At 40.4% G+C, this 21124-nt stretch overlaps 1 protein-coding gene across 1 annotated transcript in view; it reads right to left on the bottom strand.

Annotated features, from left to right (window-relative positions):
* The window catches only part of CDH2 (cadherin 2), a 114493-nt gene that overhangs the window by 15201 nt on the left and 78168 nt on the right, over positions 1–21124 (bottom strand). The window contains exons 4-14 of the mRNA XM_063395038.1: positions 20942–21088; positions 19764–19919; positions 18258–18402; positions 17036–17208; positions 12032–12169; positions 11495–11680; positions 9019–9275; positions 7563–7705; positions 6130–6363; positions 5580–5813; positions 4226–4365 (exon numbers count right to left, since the gene is read on the bottom strand). Of these exons, the coding sequence (XP_063251108.1) occupies positions 4226–4365; positions 5580–5813; positions 6130–6363; positions 7563–7705; positions 9019–9275; positions 11495–11680; positions 12032–12169; positions 17036–17208; positions 18258–18402; positions 19764–19919; positions 20942–21088 (1953 nt within the window). The remainder of the gene's footprint in view (positions 1–4225; positions 4366–5579; positions 5814–6129; positions 6364–7562; positions 7706–9018; positions 9276–11494; positions 11681–12031; positions 12170–17035; positions 17209–18257; positions 18403–19763; positions 19920–20941; positions 21089–21124) is intronic.

Below are 21124 nucleotides of genomic sequence, written 5' to 3'. Positions count from 1 at the left end.
AACAAAATAAAACAATCCAACAAAAAAAAAAAATCACAAAACAAACCAAACCAAACCAAAAAATCGCCCCATAAGACAAACAAACAAAAAAACTAAACACAAAACCCCCCAACACTTCTTCCCAAATCAGTCCCATTGACTTCTGTGGAGTGATGCTGACTCACAGCTCTCATGGCCTCTAAGTCAGGTAGCTAAACTGTTAAAAGTAGAAAACAGTAAACTGAATCCTGAGAAGAATCCAGAGCTTTGTAACTGGAATACCTCTGCTTTCTCTCATTCCTCCCTTATCCCCAGCTTCTACTAGTACAGTCATCATTCACACAACCAAGAAAGTTGCTGCCTGGAACAACAGGAGTGCTGTAAATCTTTTGGAGCCTGTTTTTCAGCCTGCTTTTTCTAAGTACAAAAATCCAGAACATTTCCAGTGTAGACAATACTCTTCAGAGGCGAGCAGGCCGACTTCAGCTATGACCCACAGATCAAAAGCTTTTCTGGCTTAGAGAATTAATAGCATTTTTCTCAGCTGCTGTGGAGATCACACGACCCTGTGTACATCACGCCAGGGTAGGAGACAACTATGAATCATTCAAGATCCTCAATTTTCTTGACAAGCATTCTGTCTGTCAGACTGAACAAGGCAAGCCAAGATGGCCTCAGATAGGATTAACAGAAGACCTTCGCGATGGACTAAACTGCTCTTTTATTACAGATTTCACATCATAATTCCTTGGAACTGTTGGCACAGGAGAAAAAAAATCAAACGCACCAACAAAACCAAACAAGAATTCCAACTTGTTGCTGGCAGTTGCTATGACTCAGAGGAACTAGCTGGAATTTGAACTCATCTAATTTCTTACAGGAGACATCACTCTGATAGAATGTACAGAGTTTGAAAGGAACATGCTGAACATGATTTAGGAGTTTCTGGGTCTGCCATGACAGCTACGAAACCCAACTTGCAAAGCTTCAAAATAAATAAATTAAACCTCTCAAACAAACAAACAATTTTAAGATAAAAACCTCCAGTTTAATTTGTTTCAGGATACAGAGAGGTCTAAGTTCTATCACTTACCTTCAAGCCCTAACAGTCATATCTGTAAATAACCTAAGCATCTGGGAAATATCAGGCCACAGAGGGTAAATCTTCAAGTTTTCCCTCTAGAGAAGCATGTGATTTAAAAAGTAATCTGCTGGGTATAAATAAAAGTAATTTTACCGATTATGAAAATGTCTAAACCTTTAGAATATTGTTTTCACTGAAATGCACACAAGGCTTTAAAATTCCCTTTTATTTTCATCACATGAGATGCACCCTGGGCTTGATGGCTCTGTGTTTGAGTCACCTTGTGTACTGTCTTCTACTGAAACTGCTTGCTTAATCAATCCTCAGGATTTTAGGGATATTGAACCATAAAAATGTTAATATTGACGCAGAACATTTTCCGTAATTTGCTGATGACTTACAGATCCAAGACTGACATGAAACAATTTTTCTTGATATTAACAGAACAGTGGCAGTTTTACCCTATGAGGTCTCATTCTGAAAATAGGTTTTTGATGTTAGTCCCATACTTTTTTAGAACATTCACTTTGACACTTGAATACTTTCACTAACATTGACAAAAACACAAAGATCTTTCTAGCCAATACCTTTTGCCCACAATGCTCTGTATGCAGCTTTGCTTATGCAGTATTTTGCTAAGCCATGGTTTGCAAAAATGAGATTACTGCTTGCAAAGAACTTGTTGGGACATTCCAAAATTTTGCATTCTACATTCTTTAATGTCACATAAAATGTGTGCAAAACCAAGTAAACCCTAATGAAATATAATTCTCCCTCTTTCCCCTGGGCACAGGAGGTAAGTGGGCCAGGAGGGAACCAAGAGGAAACAAACCTACGAATTATTATCATCTAGTTAAGTATGGGCAGAATTTAGATTTAAAAAATGTCTACCCAAAATAAAGTAAAATAATCTCTCTGAAAAGCAAGACAGAACATATTTACATCATCCATTGTGGATAAAAAAATAAGTTGAAAAGTTTGTGCTCTCTCTTTATCGATTCTTCACAGGAACAAATTCCTAGCTTAGAAGCTATGGGAAAACCTATCCCCATTTTGCCTACTAGTGGTATAAAACTGGCTACAGTGAAGTGGTTATAAAAGCTTGTTATACTTTGTATGAGCTGCTCCTTTCTGGACAGGTTTTCTACATTTAGAGTGTGCAAGGGTGTTTGAGACCCCAAGAGACTGGCCTACTGTCAATGGGTCAAAAAAGAGACCTGTGTACCTGAACAATGTGGCTGCAGTGACAATAACTAAATCTCAGTAGTGACTTTAAAATTCATCTTTAGAAAGTAAGAGGGGAGGTTTGCGACTAAAAATCATTCAATCTTTTGTACAGCCCTTAAAATTCTCTAAGTCTAGATGCCTTCTATGCCCCCTGTGAGAGGAAATGGTCCTCATTTCACATCTCTCACTGTTTCCCTGCCATGCACCCGCTGGCAGCTCTCTCTCCCTGCAGGCAGCACATTCACGCACGGCCGGTGAAAGGCTGCGATTATGGACGGCTCACATCGCGCTGATCTCTGCGGCGTTCACAGGACGCTGACTCCTGCCACACCACCCCAACCCCACCTCTCACAAAGACAGCACAGCACAGGATGGGCAGAGGGGGATCTCAGAACCACGCCCGTTTTGCTCTCCTTGTACATTGTTCCCATCTGCAGCACAGTCCCGCCCAACACCACCCCACCATCATGGCTTCGCAATGCACCATACTCAGAGAACCTATCTCACTCTGTCCTGAGGGTTGCACGGACAGTAATTAAAAATCAAAGATCCATGACAATTGCTGAGCAGATCCTCCAGAGAACTCGGGATGAACAAGAGCTGGGAATATGTGAAGTGAAAAATTACTTCTCACAGGACTGAGTTTTCCTAATTCTCTTTTAGGATTGTAACTTTCCTGTACGATAACAGATGCACAAACAGGATGCAGTTCTTGTACTCAAACTATGTACAAACAACTGGAATACATGCATAGACTAAAAGGGTTGTTTTCACTTTATTTAACATAAGCATTTTTCCAAAATTGCATAAACTGAAGTTTCCTTTGAAAACTGCCTAAGAAGAACATTATGCAGAAAAGCCAGGAAGTAGGAACAGTACTTGGGGAAATGCAGGAAGCATGAAAATTACTAAGGGAAACACAAATTTCAGACAAACAAACAAATGAGCAGAAGCAAATCATAAAAGTCTGTACCAGTGAAGGGAGACACTTTTCAGATAACTCAAGTGCCAGATGACTGAGACTGGGGATGTGTGGAAGAATTGCACTTAATTTTTCAAGGCTTTTAACTGGAAAATTTCTTAGACTCTATTATATGCACTGTTCTCTTTGTAATTACTACACTTACTTCTACCATTAATAATGTGCATAAATCTGCTGTTTGTCATGTTCATAAAGCACTTAATAAACGTCCTCTAAAGGAAGGAAATCACACTGCTTGAAAATCCACTAACTTGGAGAGGGGAGGGAAAAAGAAGCTATTCTTAGCGTATACACATCACTCTTAGTCCTCTGACATATCAGCAGTGGTTCAACCAGAGGTGACATGAGAGTAAATGCATATGGCACCTGCATGGGAAGGTATTTGAATGAACACAGATGTGCCCTGACAGCTACTTGAAGCCTAAATGCTTTCCAAGCTTGAAATCCCAGTGGTGGCAAATCTGTCAATAATCAACATTACTATAGATCTAGACAGGCATTCATCCACCACCAAGAAAGGGTTTTATTTGGTTTAGGTGATATTAGGCACCCTGCACTCATGTTGCTGTACAACAAGTTCCCAGACAAGGAGTGAGGAAAGTTTACAGACAGCAATGAGTAGATGTTAACTTTCATTTAAATATAACAGCCTTAGCTGTAATCTGGTCAGAAGGCTTTTACTGAAACAGGACAAGATACTGTTTTTACATCTTATCCATATGTCAAGGAACTGATATATCTGCAACTACAAGAAACCAAAATGAGAAGGAAATGTTTTATTTGAAATTACTGCCTTCCTCTATTTAAAGTTACTGCCTCACAAATTTGCCCTAAACCAGGGCAAATACTTAATGTAAAAATTAGCTAACTACCAGTGTGTTTCAACATAAACAAAATAAAGTGCAGTGAGAAGTGTAAATCTATACACATAAAACCCATTAACTTTTCCTCACCTGATCTTCTTCTCCACCCCCTTCTTCATCGTATTTCAGAATGTTGTCCCTCACATCATCCTCAGGATCAATCAAGAGCTGCTTTGCCTGACGCTCTTTATCACGGCGTTTCATCCATACCACGAACATTAAAACTAAAACTGTAACAAAAAATGGAAGAGACAAAATCACATCTTGATTCTGAAATACAGCCATAAAAAATTGTAGAAATTTAATGTCAAGATTTAAAAAAAGAAAAAAGCAATGAGGTTGGATTTGACTGTTCTGGATAAGGTACAGGGGTTTTCTTAAATTAAAAATTTGAAGAAGGCAGTTGAAGCAAGAGATGTTTAAGCTCAGGCCACTATAGGCAATTTGGTTTGGAAATCAATCACATATTCAAAGTTGTAAGTAACAAATCCATTCACATCTACAAAAGAAAAGAAAGTAAGTTTCATAAACCACTGTATTCAGAAAGAAATCTCTTCTTTAATAAGGTTCTGTTAGTTTCATACCTAGAATTTAGGAAGTATTTTGTATCAAGAAAGTAAATGCACTGTGTGCTTGTGTAGAATCATGATGTGCTTAGCCAGGCTCAAATTTTTTTTTTATTACTCCTTTCCAAAATATTCCATGTTCTAGACGGGTGCATAGTGTACTATGACCAGGCTAATCTCTTCCTTGTGTTCCACCACAATAGGCAATCAGTTAACTATAATGTGTAACATTATAGAGAGTTAGCATCTAATTTACTACACTGGACAGACACTTACTCATGATTTTTAGTCATTTTCCTTACTCAATGCACTTCACACAAAGTAAAATGCTAGTACAGATTTATGCAGTACTTGAACATGCACACCATTGCAACACCTGCTTTTCCTGTCAGGCCAGGTATTACTTTCCAACACTAATTCCTACTTGCATTAATCTGAAGCACAACAGTAGTAACATCAGAGTTTTAAGGAGTTTTAACTCCTTAAAAGCACTGTTACCCACTATGGGTGGCACCAAATCACATAATACTGGCAGCACAAGAGAGATTAGATGCCTGGGGACTAATTACATCTTCAACCTGGCCACTCACTGACGTAACATTACAAGTGTCCATGGGTACAAATGGAAACTCTCTTTCACAAACCCACTGCAGGGCTTGACTGCCAAACAGGTGCTAGTTGTACTCTGTCCAACTCCAAACCCCGTACTATCAGGAAGTTTTCATACTTGTCCAAAACACTGAACCATGCAGCAACAATTCCTGGACCTGAGCCTTTAATAACTCCCGTCTTTGTCAAAGGTACTTGATACTAAAATGTAATATTGTACTTGCAAAACAAGAGTAAAGGAGTTCGAATTGAGAGAGCTATCTACTCACTGAGCAAGATGATGATACAAAGCAGAATTGCAATGATGGCACCAGTGCCCAGCCCCGCACCAACGATCCGGTCAACATCAGTGCAGTCTCCATTTAAGTCACACTGACAAACTTTCACCTTCAGCACGGAAGTGCTGGATGCGTGTGGATTTCCAGAATCTGTAATCACTATGGGCACGTCGTAGATACCGGCCTCCAGGAACCGGATTCTTAAGGAGAGCTGGGCGTGATCGCCTGTGAGTAAAAACAAGGCACTGGTTAAAAAGTAATATATTGCTCACATGGGATTAAAACAGTACTGGTAAAATAGCTCATGTTTGAGCTCGGCGTCAACTTCGTGCTCAAACTACGTGACACTCAGGGTGACAGATTTACTGACTGCTGTGACCATCTTTTCTTTCTTAACATCTCTTGTTCTCTGGGGAACTTACACTAAGGTGGAATTCTTGATCATATTAACCAAATTCACGTATGTTGTCAAATAATACCGAAGAGAAGATATTTGCAAAAGTTTCTTTAAAACTGTGAAGATTTCCATAGTGTTAATTACCACTAATTCGAACAATGGTCCAGTTCCTCTTAATACTAGCTGGTGTGTCGGGCAGCTCAAAGGCAAACGGGCCTGCATTTGGATCTATGTCAGGGTCTACAGCAGTGATGTTAATTGCATTAGGCTGCAGTGTTTCACAAGTTGTGGCTTCTTTTGGATGCACTTGGGGGGCATTATCATTGATGTCCAGCAGGTATATCTGAAGTGTGCCAGTTCCACTCATTGGGGGTATTCCTAAAAGAAAAGGAAATAGCATTAAGCCTGTTTCCAGTTGCAAAGTTATTTAAACAAAGCTCTACCGACACTCTTGTATGTTTACCTCATTTTTGGGCTTCTATCTTTTAAAAAACCAGTCTAAATCTGTCACTGCTCCTGCTAACACACTAACTCTTATGTGGTCTGTTCCCAGAAAAATGGCCCTACTCAGCAAAACTCATCAAACAACTGCAGATCCACAGATCAGGGACTCATCCACTTCACTGACCAGACAGACAGTTAATCTCCAGAGATGGTCCACATCAAAGGCTTCAAAGAAGAAGGTGCAAAATTGGGATGGTTTGTCCTCTGCAAAAATTATTTCCTAACTTTGAAGGCCTAAGATCACCCTTTACCATAAATGTGCTATTTAAATTCTTTCTAATACTGACTTTCAGCACGCTATTTTTAGACATTCCTGCTATCCATATCGAATGTGTGATTTTCCATAAACTTTGCTGGAATCATACATTGATGTGATCATTTGGTACTGAATTTTTCAGTATAACTAGCAATGGTTTTCATTCCACCTCCCATAATCTTCCAGTTCCAGTTATGTTTTTTCTCCAGAACAGAGCCAAAGTATAGAAACAGTTGATCTAGCTTCCAGTTCAGAAAATTTTACCATGTTTTCTTTCCAAGGCAAATAGCCCCAGTGTTTCATTTTTCCCTTCTTATGTGAGAACGCTTCTAACTGCGCCTGTCCATCTTTCTGCTATCAGCTATGAACAGTGCAGCACTCCAGCTGAAATCAAAGGGCTCATTTCAGAGCAGTGTTAATTGTCATTAACAAACTGACAACAAAAAGATACTTTTCCCTCTGCACTGCTGCAGCCTGAATGTGGGAAAATACAAAGCCCATCCAATGACACATTACTCCCCATAAAGCCCACTCATGCTGTGCTTTCAGTCAACCTACCACACTCTCATGCAGGGCTTTTTCAAATTTCTGTCAGCTCAGCTAATGTAACCAAGACAGTGTTTTTTTACAAACTGAGAGAATTATTTTTCAGCCATTTCCCAAGTAGCTGGGAAATTATACACAGTCTGATAATAATACAGATTTCCAATGGGATGTATTCTAAGCATATCCTGTTTTCTGCCCCAGTAAAACTGAATACCATTCAATCACAAAGAAGAAAAGCTTTTTGAAAAAAATACACAATATTGATACATACCACTATCAGAAGCAAGAAACGTTGCATTATACATATTGTTTTGCACATATATTGACTCTCTGTCCAAAACAGCTGTAGTAGTTATTTGTCCATTAACAGGGTCAATTTTCAGCCAGTTTGCAGGATCTGAAAGTTTTGAGTACCTGTGTATTTAATAATAAGTTGTGTTATTTATCTGTTGACAAAGACAATATTAATATTTTAATTTGTATTCTGAACACATTTTTTGGAATTTAAAGATAGCATTTTACAAATTTCCATTTATCAAGTCCTGTTAGTAAATTTCTTGGAAATGCATATTAAAACCAGTCCTGCATTTCAATTCTTTAACTGCCCTTCCCTGTAAGTTACCATGTAACTGGACGAAATCATGTACTTACCATAAACTATGTAACATTAATACTCAGACTCAAAATATTCAGTCAGGATCCTTTTTGGTTTTTCTACACCTACAGAGATTATCATACTAATTTTCATCTTGTCAGAGTGCTGAGAGCAGGACAGAGGTAAAAATGGATAGTGTTAGTTGCACTAACTCACATTGCTCTAGCACTTCCATATCACTTCATTTTCAGAGCCCTGGTTTTACTGCATGTTTCTCATCTTAATTTGAAAGAGAAGTGCCTTTCAAAACCATTCTTCTATCTGATAAATTTTCCCTTTGACATCAATCAAGTGCAAGCTATCTTAGTATCAAAGTCCTCATTCTGTCATTTCTATGATGGTTATGTCCAGAAATGAGCAAAGTATCACAAACAGCTAACCAAATATCAAGAGAAAATAAAATTGCAATAATCTTGATTTTGGAAGGAAAGACAGAACATAAATTCTGGAGTTCCTTCTACCTGAGCTAAAAAAAAAAAAAAAAAGTTGGATAAGGTGAGCCTTGATCCATAGACAGTCACAGCCTTAGGTCTGCACATAATGACCATGCCTTACAAAAGGCATGCTTGTGTAGCAAAGTTTTAGACATAAGAAAAATTATTATCAAATTATGATCATAGCTATCAGTACAAGAATTCACAGACAGACAACACCACCACTCTGCATTGCTGGAGAAAGAACTAAAAGAAAACCCTTCATATTTCACCAAAAACCTGATTTTGTTGCCATGTGAAAATTACTGGTGAATTTTAATTGCAAATGATCTTAGTTCACAGAAGCACATTGTCTGCTCTGACTGAATTTGTTGGGATAGAACACATACTTTACCACAGATGCATAATTGTGTTCTATCTTGATGAAATGGGCCTTAGGATAAGAAAATGACCCAGTTCACACACCTATGAATATTGGTCAGTTCACCTTCTCTACAGCCAAAAATCCCTTTGGGGAGAGCTGCACAAAACCCAAAGGATGTGTTGGGATTGCTACTGTAAATGCAGTCATTTCACGTGACATCTCTTTGCTTCCCACCCCTTCCACAACACAGAAACGGCAACGTGCCTGTACAGACCTCAGAGACGTTTGCTGCATGTAGCGATCGGGGTCCTGAGCAGTGAAAGTTGTCAGCATGCTGCCAGCCATCAGCCCTTCCTCCTGGCGCACCAGCTTGGGGTTGGGAACAAAGTACGGGCTCTCGTTCACATCGATGACCGTGATGGACACGGTCGCTGTTGACTGAGGAGGATGCTGGATCCCCTTGGCCAAAGGCACTTGATTTTCCGCAGCCACGGTAAGTACAAACATCCTGTTGGTCTCAAAGTCAATGGGCTGGGAAGGGCAAAGAGCAGGAAGTGTTAATGGTCACTCACAGTAGCAATGGAAATACAGTAACATTTTAAAATTAAAGCACGTTTTTGAAGATTACTTGCACTGCTTTTCTCAAAAACGAGCAGAGAGTCTCAAGAGAGCACAGTATCATCACCTCAACACAAGCCTACGTGCTGGGGTTTTGCTTAGTGGCAGCAGCAGCAGTTTTGAAGTCAGAAGAGCTAAAAACCTTGTCATTCCTGAATTTAACCTACTCTGGTACTGCCATTAGAGGAAATAAGGTTACAACAAATGAGGAAACAACAAATAGTTTAATCACAAAATGATGAACAATCTCCCAGCTTTGTGCCAGGCACTCACATGTGCCTCTTGGTGATCTCTCCTGGGGACAGAAAGCTGCCTCTTTCTGTTAGAAGGATGAAAGTTTCCTTCAAACAAGCTCATTACCACAGCTATTCCCATACGTTAGAGATTCCCAGGCCCTCAACATCTCACTAGAAAGACTCCTGGTAATCCCAGCCAACCTCATTTCTAGTATACCAACAGCTTCCATCTTCCCAGTGAAGACAACCTTCAGTTTGGAGATTTCCTCACTGAGCCAGAAGTCAAATTTAAGGAGAAGTAAAAACAGTGTGATTCTAGAGTTCCTGTGCTATGCTGTACAGGGTTGAGGCATTCCTGGAGACAGAATTTGCCTTTGTACTATGCACTGTACTACTCACACAGATCCCAGACTGGAAGAAAACCCTGTACCTTACTGGGGCAGTTGGCATGTGACAGTATGAAGTAAGTGACAAGAGACAATCTAATCTTCATTACAGGTTGGCAGATCATTGCACTGCCAATAAAAACTGTAGGCAGGTTTCCAACTCTTCCCATGTCTGGGCACTTAAAGGAGTGCTAAAAAGCACAGACACTCACATAATTCTTCCTGGAAGACGGCAATGCAACAATTGGTACCTCTGGGGAAGAGCAGTTATAAACCAGAGACAGTTCTTAAAAAAAACCAGTGTGAATTATTATTAATGCTGTATGCAGGTTGTATCTTTTTGCCACCTAGATACTGGGAGGATTAAAATCAAACAAAAGGAAATGAAATGAAACAAAACAACCAAACCAAACAAAAAAAAGAAAAAATGAATTTTTTAATTTCCAAATGGGATTACTGGCATTGCATATTTGACTTTGAAATGGATCGGCCAAAACCAGAGCAGGCCAACTCAGAGATGAAACATTTATCATAGGGTCATGAGGAAAGGTGACTACTGCCTGGAAGGTTTAATTATAGAACCACATTGTTATTATCACTTGAAATAAGTTGTCCCTCAACGCAGAGCTGTGTTGGCTAGAGAATTAAGACAGTTTATTCCATAAAAGGTATTTAAATGAGGTTTTAAAAATAGCCAGTCTTTAAATGTCTCTTGTAGAAGTGCCCTCCCACCTATCATTTTTTCCTCTCTGATTGTGCTTTGACTGCCTCTATCTGTTCCTTAATGGAATATCTTGACATAAAATGTGCAGACAACACGCATGACTTCTAATTGAGGAGGTAGGAAGTTGTTCCTTTAGACTAGCAAAAAATACTAAGCAGACACGATGATTTTTCACAATTTCTAGCTTTCAGCAAAAAGAGATTCAAGATTTGCAATTTCTAATAACCTTTCTAATAAGCCTGATTTTTAAAACTGAGCGGGTGGAATACTATTGATAGCATAAGCAAGGTAACGTTTGAGGACTGTGGTAAGTAGGGACAGGCGCTCGGAAGATCTCGGGATGTACGGAAAGCGGGACCCCTCCCCCCTTCCTTCCCGTGGTATGCTACCCCCTAGCCCCAGCAATTTTCCATTCCGTTACTAAGCTCAGTTAGACCCAGCTATGACCATCCCCAGCTACCATCCCCCCTGTGATGTAGCATAACCTCCCCCAGACTATATAACCCCACGGTGTAACGCAATAAATGCCATTTGACCATCCACTACACTGGCGTCAGTGTGTCAGTGGCCCAAGTGACCCGGGTGGGGCTGGGTTGCCGTGCCGTTTTCTTGGGACCAGGTTGCCTGCCTTTCAGCAGAAGGCAGCAGAGGACACAGATGACTAGATTTCACAAGAAAGGCAGCATCCATTTCATTCCAGATTCATGCTGGCCTCAGGAATCCAAATTTCCCAGTGTCCTCCCACTTCCCCCTCTCGGCTGGGCTCTCCGAAGCACGCCTCCTCACCTTGACGACAGTGACGAGCCCGTCGTTGCTGTTGGGGTCGGTGAGGATGGCGAAGCGGCCCGTCGGGTCTCCCCCGGTCATTCGGTACATGGCGTTCCAGGCCGGCGTGTGCGGCTGGTCCTTATCCGTCACCGTCAGGTTCGCCACGATCACGTCCACCCTGTTTTCCGGAACTTCCCCGTAGAACTGCAAAAACCAGGGGAACACTTCACCTCATCTGGAGGAGCGTGCAAGAGCCACATCAGGCTGAACGTTCATCAAAGCGGGGCAGCCCATCTCTCTTCACTGGAGCTCTGACAATGTATCTAATGAAGTTTACCTGAGGCCACCCAGAGAACCTGACTCCCTTGTCAGCTTTTGCCTTTTGGTCAAAAGCAGAACACATGTAAGGGATATATATTCTGCACATACTTTGATTCTGCCTGCCAGTATGGTATTTAATAAGTAATAAATATTTACTATCTGTGAATATAATGACAGAAACAGAGAACGGTTATAAATATGCACATCCTTCAGTAACTCCTATCCTGTACTTACAGTCATGGCAGTGAACTCTGGAGGATTGTCATTGACATCTGTCACAGCGATGACAGCAGTTGCTGTGTTTGAAAGACCATATGTTGGGTTTCCTTCCATGTCCGTAGCTTGAATTATTAATGTATATTGTTGTACTTTCTAAAACACAAAACGACAACATAAGTTCTAGACAAAACTAACACTACCACAGGACAGCAGGTGTTCCCAAAATTGCACTCTGGTAAGCAGTGGAGCCTATCGCACAGTTTGTTCTAGTTAGCATCACCCGAAATGACAGGAGCAAAGTTTGTGCCACAGGAATGCAGCAGCAGGTTGCTAATATTGAACTACTGTTTGACTTTCTTCAAAGACCATCAAGGTAAGGACAGGCTGACTGCTTCCTACTCTAATAAATCAAACCACTTTAGACAGTTAATGCATGATCACAGGTTTAACAACGCTTTTCAAATGGTGAAAAGAAAACCAGAGTGCATTTTATACTAAAACAGGGAAAGTCCTCAAAAGCATTTGAGAGCACTGAGCCAAGGTGGGTTTGCCGGCCAAACAGGCCACAACTGCCAAGGTTTTGTTTCAGCCAAGCCTAAGTATAAAACTACTGCTGCAACTTCTTGTGATCTCTATGGAAACCAAAGATGTCGAGGCCAACAGAGATGAGTAAGGGCAGTGGGAGAAAGGGGGAGGGAGGCACCAAACTATGGGCTATTTCCATAAATGTCAAACACCCTGGCTGAGTACAAGCAGCCATGGGCCCCCTCTCCCCCACTGCTGCTAACGGCCCCTGAGCTGGGCACTCGCTCCCCCCTCACAGCTGGAGTGGGGCCAGGGTCTCTCGGGACTAGAAACGTCTGGCAGAGACCTGACCTCAGCCTGGTGAGCTGTTTAAAATAACATCGACAAGGTTCTGTTAAAAAAAAAAAAAAGGAAAATCATAAATGTCTTCTGTATAGAATTGCTGGAAAGTTTATTTTAACTCACTGCTCTCAAACACTGTGTATGCTCCTTCATTTACCCGTTCATCGTCCTTCCTTGGAGAGAAGTGTTACCATTCAGTTCTTCCCAAAAGAAAGGACACAAACATAAGGAGCTGCTATAACTTTGAAACAGCACTTTCACAAACCATTTACTAACACTGGAAAAATCTTTTGGCAAAATAAAAATATTTCAAGAAGAGCCTATTTTTATGTTTTTGTTCTTTTATTTTTTCCACTGTGTGTACTATTTTCTTCCACTGTCTAAAGAGTGGGGTATATGACAGATTACTTCTCATGGAAACAATTTAAGAATCATGAAACATGCTAAGTCGGAATGGATCCATCAGGATCTGAGAGTCCAACTCCTGACCCTAAGCAGGACACCCCTGAATCACACCATTTACGAAAAGGAATTGCAGGTATTGATACAAAAAATAAGCAAGGATAATTCCACTGATTGTATTTAGCTTTCTTTCAAACTTTGGCCAGACAGTATGACAGACATGAGAGGTTTAACAGTTTGCACATCTCCAAGCAGCAACTACGAGTCATGGAACAGAAAGTTTTTAAAATTAGCTGTATGGATCTTTATCTCCTGATCTTTATCTCCCACTGAAGATAACAATTTATGCTCATGCCCTCCTTCACTCAGAAGCCCTTACAAGACACCCCTAATGTGTATTGCTATATATGCACCCCACAATTCTTTAAAAAAGCAAGACTAGTATTAAGTCTATGGAAGTGCAGTATGTATGTTTAATAATGCATAAATATAATATTTATATGAATTCTTGCTTGGAAGATATACTTGCAAACTGACCTTCAAAAGGCTTTGAACATACTAAAGGTTTTGTTCATGACACCAACAAGAGTAGCAGTCATGAGGGAATCAAAGAAATGCTTTTACCACATTCATCCAGGAAAAAATCATACTTTACTTACTGTAAAGCAATAAAATACAAAGTATTGAAGCAAATCTCACTGCCATAAGATTCTATGTTATTGAAACAGCAGGTGCTTCTGATTCATCTGGGTCTTAACACATTGATCCCAAGAAGAAAATTTCATTAAGGGAACTCCATTATTATTACACAGAGACTCAGCTTCCTTACAATCACCTTACTTAATTCCAACAGAACTAGCACACTAAAACTTGCTCAGAAAGTGCCCCAAAAGACAGCATACCAGTGTTTTCGTTTGGTTGTTTTTTTTCCCCTCTTCCCAGCACTCACATAAAGCAGATCAACTGCTGAGAGTGAAATTTCAGATATCAAGAAGCACACAACTTTCCAGGCATGGGGAAATTGGGGGTGGTGGGTCTCCTCTTTTTACTGTGGCTTGAGAAGCAGCCAGCAATAAGCTGTGGGGCATGTGTCAGCAGCCTGCACAGAGACTTAGCAGCAACACTTCCAAAAGAGAACTGGCAGCTTCAAGAAAGAACGCAGACCTCATCAGTTCACATCTTTCCACTTCAACACAGGCCAAATAAAAGAGCACTTCACTGAATTAACCTCATGTGAGGCAGGAATGTCAGTGTGTAAATTTAAGAACCCTGCCTGGCTTCTTCAGCACCTCCAGCAGTAAGGCAGATGTTTTAATGCTGAAGTGAATTCCACAGCAATAACGGAAGAAATAAGAGCAGCTGGATCTCATGAAACAGCATCTTTTGAGATAACAAATGAAAGATTTCTTCTGCCTTAAGCTGAGTTTCCTTACCTAAGCAAATCTCTTCCTGTGCATGTTAGCACAGATAATGCATTGTGCATGTTAATCTAAAATACCAGCAGATGAGGAATGCTATCAGAGGAGCCACTTTTTTTTAAATGCCTACAACACTTATGCTCCCATAAAAAATGTGTCACATTATATAAGAATTTAAAATTCTATCTAGTATTTTATGACTTTAATTAGAGCTTTATAAAGAGAGACAAGACTTGTAGGAAAGAGTGGAAAGGCAGAAGTGGGCAGACCAGCTGGGCTACATGGACAAGAAGGCACACCCCGGCCCACTGTCAGAAGACGATCCAGCTTTGGCACTCTAGACTCCCAGTCATTTTAATTTAATTGACTTCCACAAAATGACTCAGGAAATGGAGGAAGCAAAGCTTGGGAAGGAAACCATTTTATCTCATATTAGTCTAATTTAATATTTGAATGATTTAACGTTAATCATTAATATCCAGCATGTTCAAGAAATGTTTATATATACCCATTTGAGTATCAGCAGAGTGATCCATCAGGAAAACTGATGGTGAATGACAAGGCTTTTCCAACTGTTAATGCGAGAGTCTAAGCTCCACAGGCAGCTGGTTTCTTCCGAGTTAAATCCCTCCAGTATAGCTAGTCACCAAGTGATAAAACCTCAAGAATTATTGCTATGTCCTTCTTAAAGTTCATCTGTCAAAGATGACCAGGGGATTTTAAAAACAAGGGCAAAGCTGCCCATCATTCTTTTAATTTAATAGGGCAATACTGTAAAGTTCAGGGTTTTCCTTTGCTCAAATCCCTTCTTTTCCAAACCAACTTAAATTGAATGAATGTTAATAAAACCTCAAAATTAATTGCAATATCTAACAGTCTGTTTAGCTTCTCAAATATTCTGATTGCCCCTTTCAAACTGAAATGCATCAGAATATTAATAGCAAACACGGAACTTCAGAAAGCATTTTTATTCTCCATTTTAAATAACTATAAACAAGCAACTAAAAGATGAACAGCAAATCCAGTACTTTGGATTTATTGAGCTAAAATGAGGTTAGTAATACAGAAGTTGAAACAAAATGTATTCAAAAGAGATTTGTTTGGATTTTATAGCTTGTTTATAAAATAATGCTTATCTCTTGTGAAGTTTTCAAGTGGTTTAAAAGCACAGTTAGTGTGACAGATTTGGAGTTGGGAGGGAAATATTTTTATTCCCAACCTCACAGATGGGTGAATCAGAGCAGAGGATCTGGCACGTTCCTTCTCCAGTGGTGGGCACAGTGAAGAACTGCCCAGACAGCACGGACCTTGCTCAGCACGTAGAAATGAGTTACTGACAGATTATTTCTTTTTATCATTATTATTGTTATTGCATTGCTCTGCTTTAGTGTGTACCTGTTTCTTAAGAGCAAACAAGCTTATGGGACAAGATCCCTTCCATGACCCCACACAGCCAAGAGTAACTAACTGCATGTATGGAATATGTAGGTCCAATTTTCATCCCTAACGTCATTTTCTCTCCTCCGAGTTGTCGTACTCTGGGACTAGGACAACAAACAGTGTCAACAGGGTGAAGAAAGGCTGTGGTTAAGACTGAGGAGGAAGAGAAATATTTCACAGCATCATGAAATTGTTTGGACTAAAAGTGACCTTAACGATCATCTGGTTGCAGACACCCAGCCCTGGGTAGGGACACCTCCAACTAGACCAGGTTGCTCAGAATGCCATCCAACCTGGCCTTGAACATTTCCAGGGATGGGGCATCCACAACTTCTCTGGGCAACTTGTTCCTGCATCTTATCACCCTCACAGTAAAGAATTTCCTCCTTTTATCTGATCTAAATGCACCAGTTTTCAGTTTATAGTCATCTCTCCCTGTCCTATCTCGATGCCCTCATTAAAAACCCCTCTCCAGGCTCTCCTGTAGGCCCCATTTGGGTACTGGAAGGCAGCAATAAGGTCTCCCCGAAGCCTTCTCTTCTCCATGCTAAACAGTCCCAGGTGTCTCAGCCTATCTTCATGGCAGAGGCACTCCAACCTTCTGATGATCTTCACACCCCTCCTCTGGACTTGTTCCAGGCAGACCCAGGTATTTCCTGTGCTGAGAACCCCAGATCTGGATGCAGCACTCCAGGTGGGGGTCTCACAGGAGCACAACAGAGGAGAACTACCTCCCTTGACCTGCTGGCCATGCTGCTTCTGATGCAGCCCTGCACATGACTGCCTGCAGGTGCACACTGTCAGCTCATGTCCAGCCTCTCACCCACCACACCCCTGAGCTGTGCATCTTCATTAAGTGCAACCCAGCCCACGGGATTAAGACCTGTCATACCTCTCTGTCAAGGCCAGCTGCTACAGTGATGATGTCACCAGTTTCGTTGTTGATTGTAAACATGTTTGGAGAGGGGCTGCTTGGGGCCTGTGACACGATTCTGTATCTCAGCATCCCGTTCTGGGTGTTGGGATCATCAGCATCGATGGCAGTAACAGTCATCACGTAGGTTCCTAGCAGCAGGATAAATAATTGATGTTATATAAACAGTTTACACTCAGATTATACAAGATCACTTTACAACCAGTGGTCAAAGCATGTATTTCTCTTGGTAAAATCTGCACATTCCTTCTTTACTTAAAACAAACTGGCTAAACTCAAGACTCACCAACAGAGTAATTAAAATACCTAAGAGGAGATAAAAATACTCTATGTTTATGAAAGACTAGATTTGCTTATAACTGAAGAAGCTACATAAACAATGAAATCTTACATTTCTGCCACAAATAACATTTCTGTAACAAGAGAACATCCCATGTTTAGATACTTATGTTATTAATTGGGCCAAAGGAAATATACTTATTGTTCAGAATTGGTGGACATACTGATAGTGACTGAAAATCAATATAAATAATACTCTCTCAAAAGTCTTTGAGATAGATATCAAATGCCAAGTAAACACTGCAAAGTTAGAAAACACATTTCTGGTGCTAACCTTTCATTTTGCACTTCTGACAAATTAAGAAAGTGGTTTCAGCCATAGTGCAAACTTTAGTCTGAGCTGATTAGAATTTTAATGAGATCTGAACAACACTTAGGTTTTCTCAAGAATTCAAATGACACTGATTTCAAATCCCAGTATCTGCAAAGCCTCTGGGAATCAGAACTAGAACTGGATCTAGTGACATTTCGGAAGTCTCTTATACCCTGACCTGTCAACTAAATGAACATCAATGTCTATCATAAAAATTAATGTAAGAACTGTGATGTTATAATTAGGATTTTGAAAACCATGAACCAGAAGTCATATTCTTAAAGCTTCCCCTGGTTTTAGCTCATGCCCATAGCAATTTTGCCTTTTGAAAATGAATCTCAGCATGCTAAAAAGTGCATTAAAAATAGGGTGATATTAGAGGATAGTAGCTGAGATTTTGCTCATCACACTGAAGACACCTTTCAAAGTATTACAAGGTCTGAAGACACCCCCTTTGTCACACCTGCAAAATGATACTGCAAATATGATACTTCAAAATAATACCTCTGCCTCCCTCCCATTTATTACCTGGCTTTGATCCCTCAGGGACTGTCCCATTCCAAACCTGGTGTAAGAATTCAGGTCTATTGTCATTCATGTCGATGACATTAATAACAATGTCAATAGGATTTTCTACCTGGTTTCCATTTACATCCACTGCGTGTGCTCTCAGCTGCAAAAATCATTAAAAGTATTAGAATTTGCACAACGTACAGGTGCAAATAGATATAATAACAGCGACAGGAAGTTTCAGGCCAGACATTTTTAGCTCAGTGTATTTTCTAATCTGCCACTGCTCCCTCATGACGACCTTTTAAATTTCCAAGTTGTTAATGGAACTGATCTTCAGACTTCCAAACTTAAGTTGCAGACTTCCTTCTTTAATTTGATTTGATGAAAATTATTTTAGATCATGTAATTTTGATTACTACTGGTGCCTACTGTCATACAGAATTCTGGTTTTAATAATGACTATTAGAAAACATTCTCCAAAAATATGCAGATTTAAATGTAAATATGTGTATTTAGACCAGAGAGTGGCCATAGCTAGGGAAAAGGGCAACTGGGGAAAAGTCCTGCTGATGCCCATCATATATATATATAGACACACATATCTTATGGCTACAAAACTACTACAAAGCAGCAAGATGGCATTATTAACTCACCACTCTGGAAATGACTCATATAAATATGAATTTCTACGTCAGTAAATCCTGACTTGCCAATGTCAAATGCTCGTTAAATTCTCATGGATGCCAGAGCTGTTGTTTGAGCGAGCCTTTCACCCACACTCCTCCCCACATGCCTCCTGCTGTGTCCTCTGTTTGGGAGCAGCACTCAAAGGGCTCCCCAGAGCACAAGGCAAGGAGTGTTTTAATCCACAACATGCTGGAAAACTCTCTCCAGGAGTTGGGTGATTTCAGCACAGTTTCCCAAATGCACAGCAAACTTTAGTTCACAGCCTGCTCTCTCTCTTTTCCTTGAAACTTTCCTTTTGCACTGGTACTGGAATCTGTGGTCTACTTTGTCAATTTCTTTAGAGCAAAGAATATCATTTTCATAAGCTGACAGGCCTAATTTACAATTCTATTAAAATGCTTAGATTTGCCCCTAAAATAAAAATTGGTACGTTATTCTTCCCATCCATTTCTCAAATCACAGCTGCTGCAATTCTAATAGCAGTCACATCCTAATTTAAGTTGCTGAATTAAAAATAAACTTTTGGAAAGTATACAATTCAGTGGAGACTGTGATCAATGGCCTGTACTTGAAATATAAGCCACAGTATCCATATTTCAATCTTTTAAAATTACTTTATCTAAATACATTTAATCACTGTTTACTGTATGTTAATGTATTTAAGCTGCTTAAATGTAGTAAGAGTTAGCCTTATTAAGTACAATAAATACAAATCTGCTACAAACTCTTGAAATCATATCTCATACAAAACTAAATGCTGGCTGCTCAAGTCATGTTTGAAGCAGATGTTCGTCTTCAATTTGATAATCTGATTTAGGCAAATTAAACTCTTACATGGAAAGAGGCAATCTGCTCCCGGTCCAAAGGCTTTGTGACAGACAGCTGTCCTGAGATGGGGTTGATGATGAAGATGCCTGTTGGAGGCTGGTCGGCTCCCGGGCCAGTCACGCTGTACCGCAGCGAAAGGCTTTTGTCGCGATCGGACCTGATCTGGGGGTCAGAGAAGACGGAGTCCACATTAGCTACAAACAGGCGCAGGATGGGACTGCTGCTGAGACAAGCAGCAGCTCTGCTTGTTTTCTACTCCAACTGTACTTGCAAAAGGAATTATTCTGGAAATGGCGCAGAGTTAGTATAAAGTCTGAAGTTTTCAACAGCACTCTTAGAAACTGGTCAAAAGATATTCAGAAATGTAAATTTATCCCTGTTTATTTCTCAGAGTAAAAATGATTTGTGTTAAGCAAAACCAAGTAAGTACTTTTACCTTAAGCAGAATTGTTTAGATCTTAGAGAAAACATATACTATCATAAAATTACATTTGAAATTAAAAGTCTGGTTTGTGTTCTTCCCCTTCTCCTATACCTTCCCAGACCAGAGCTACAGAGCTTCCTCTTCCAAGGAAACAACTGAAGGGCAGTGCATCTGTGAGGAGCAGCTGAATCACCAGCACTCACATAAAACAGAACAGAGTGAAACTGTGTCCTGTCTACTTGGGCTAACGTTCTGCCAAGTTCCAACAAATTGATCATGACCAGCCAGCCACCATGGTTGGAAGCCAGCCCAGAGGAGGCGCCTGGCTCCTTGCAGCGGCCACTTCTGGGCAGCAGAGTCCCGCGGAACAGCTCTGTCCTCACCCCATCAGATCCATTTCCTTTGGTCTCCTGGTGCACTCTGCTCCCTGCTCACTCCCACACCATTTCCCAGGCAGAGAACTCCAGTGACAGGAGACTGGAGAACTCCTGAACCAGCAGAGATACCCTTCAACACACCACCAAAACAAGGTCACCTTCCACCAGTACTGGTGGAAGCACAGGATGCACTGGATGCACAGGAACAAGTTAAATCTCAGGAAATTAGATGCATCCCAGCATGCAACGCAGAGGTAGCAATAAGAAACCAGCCCAAAAGACTCTGATAAATGTCTGGATGATGACCAAGACATCATTTACACAAAATCTCTTCAAGAGCTCTCTGAGGGACACTGAAACCACACTTCTATTAACTTCCTTACCCTAACTAATTCTTGAGGAAAAGGTCCTTTGGAATTTTCTGGTAGGTTGATTGGAGGAATAACCCAGTCTCTCTTCTGCCTCTTCAAAGGGCTGCTGTGCTTGTATTGTTGCCATGGAAATATAATTTCTTCAATTTTCCTTTGGTCCTTTCCCAGGTACAAGATAAAATTAAGCACATGTTA

Source organism: Prinia subflava, chromosome 1 (assembly GCF_021018805.1).
Source record: "Prinia subflava isolate CZ2003 ecotype Zambia chromosome 1, Cam_Psub_1.2, whole genome shotgun sequence".
Taxonomy (NCBI): domain Eukaryota; kingdom Metazoa; phylum Chordata; class Aves; order Passeriformes; family Cisticolidae; genus Prinia; species Prinia subflava.
This window is presented reverse-complemented; position numbering and strand designations above follow the sequence as displayed.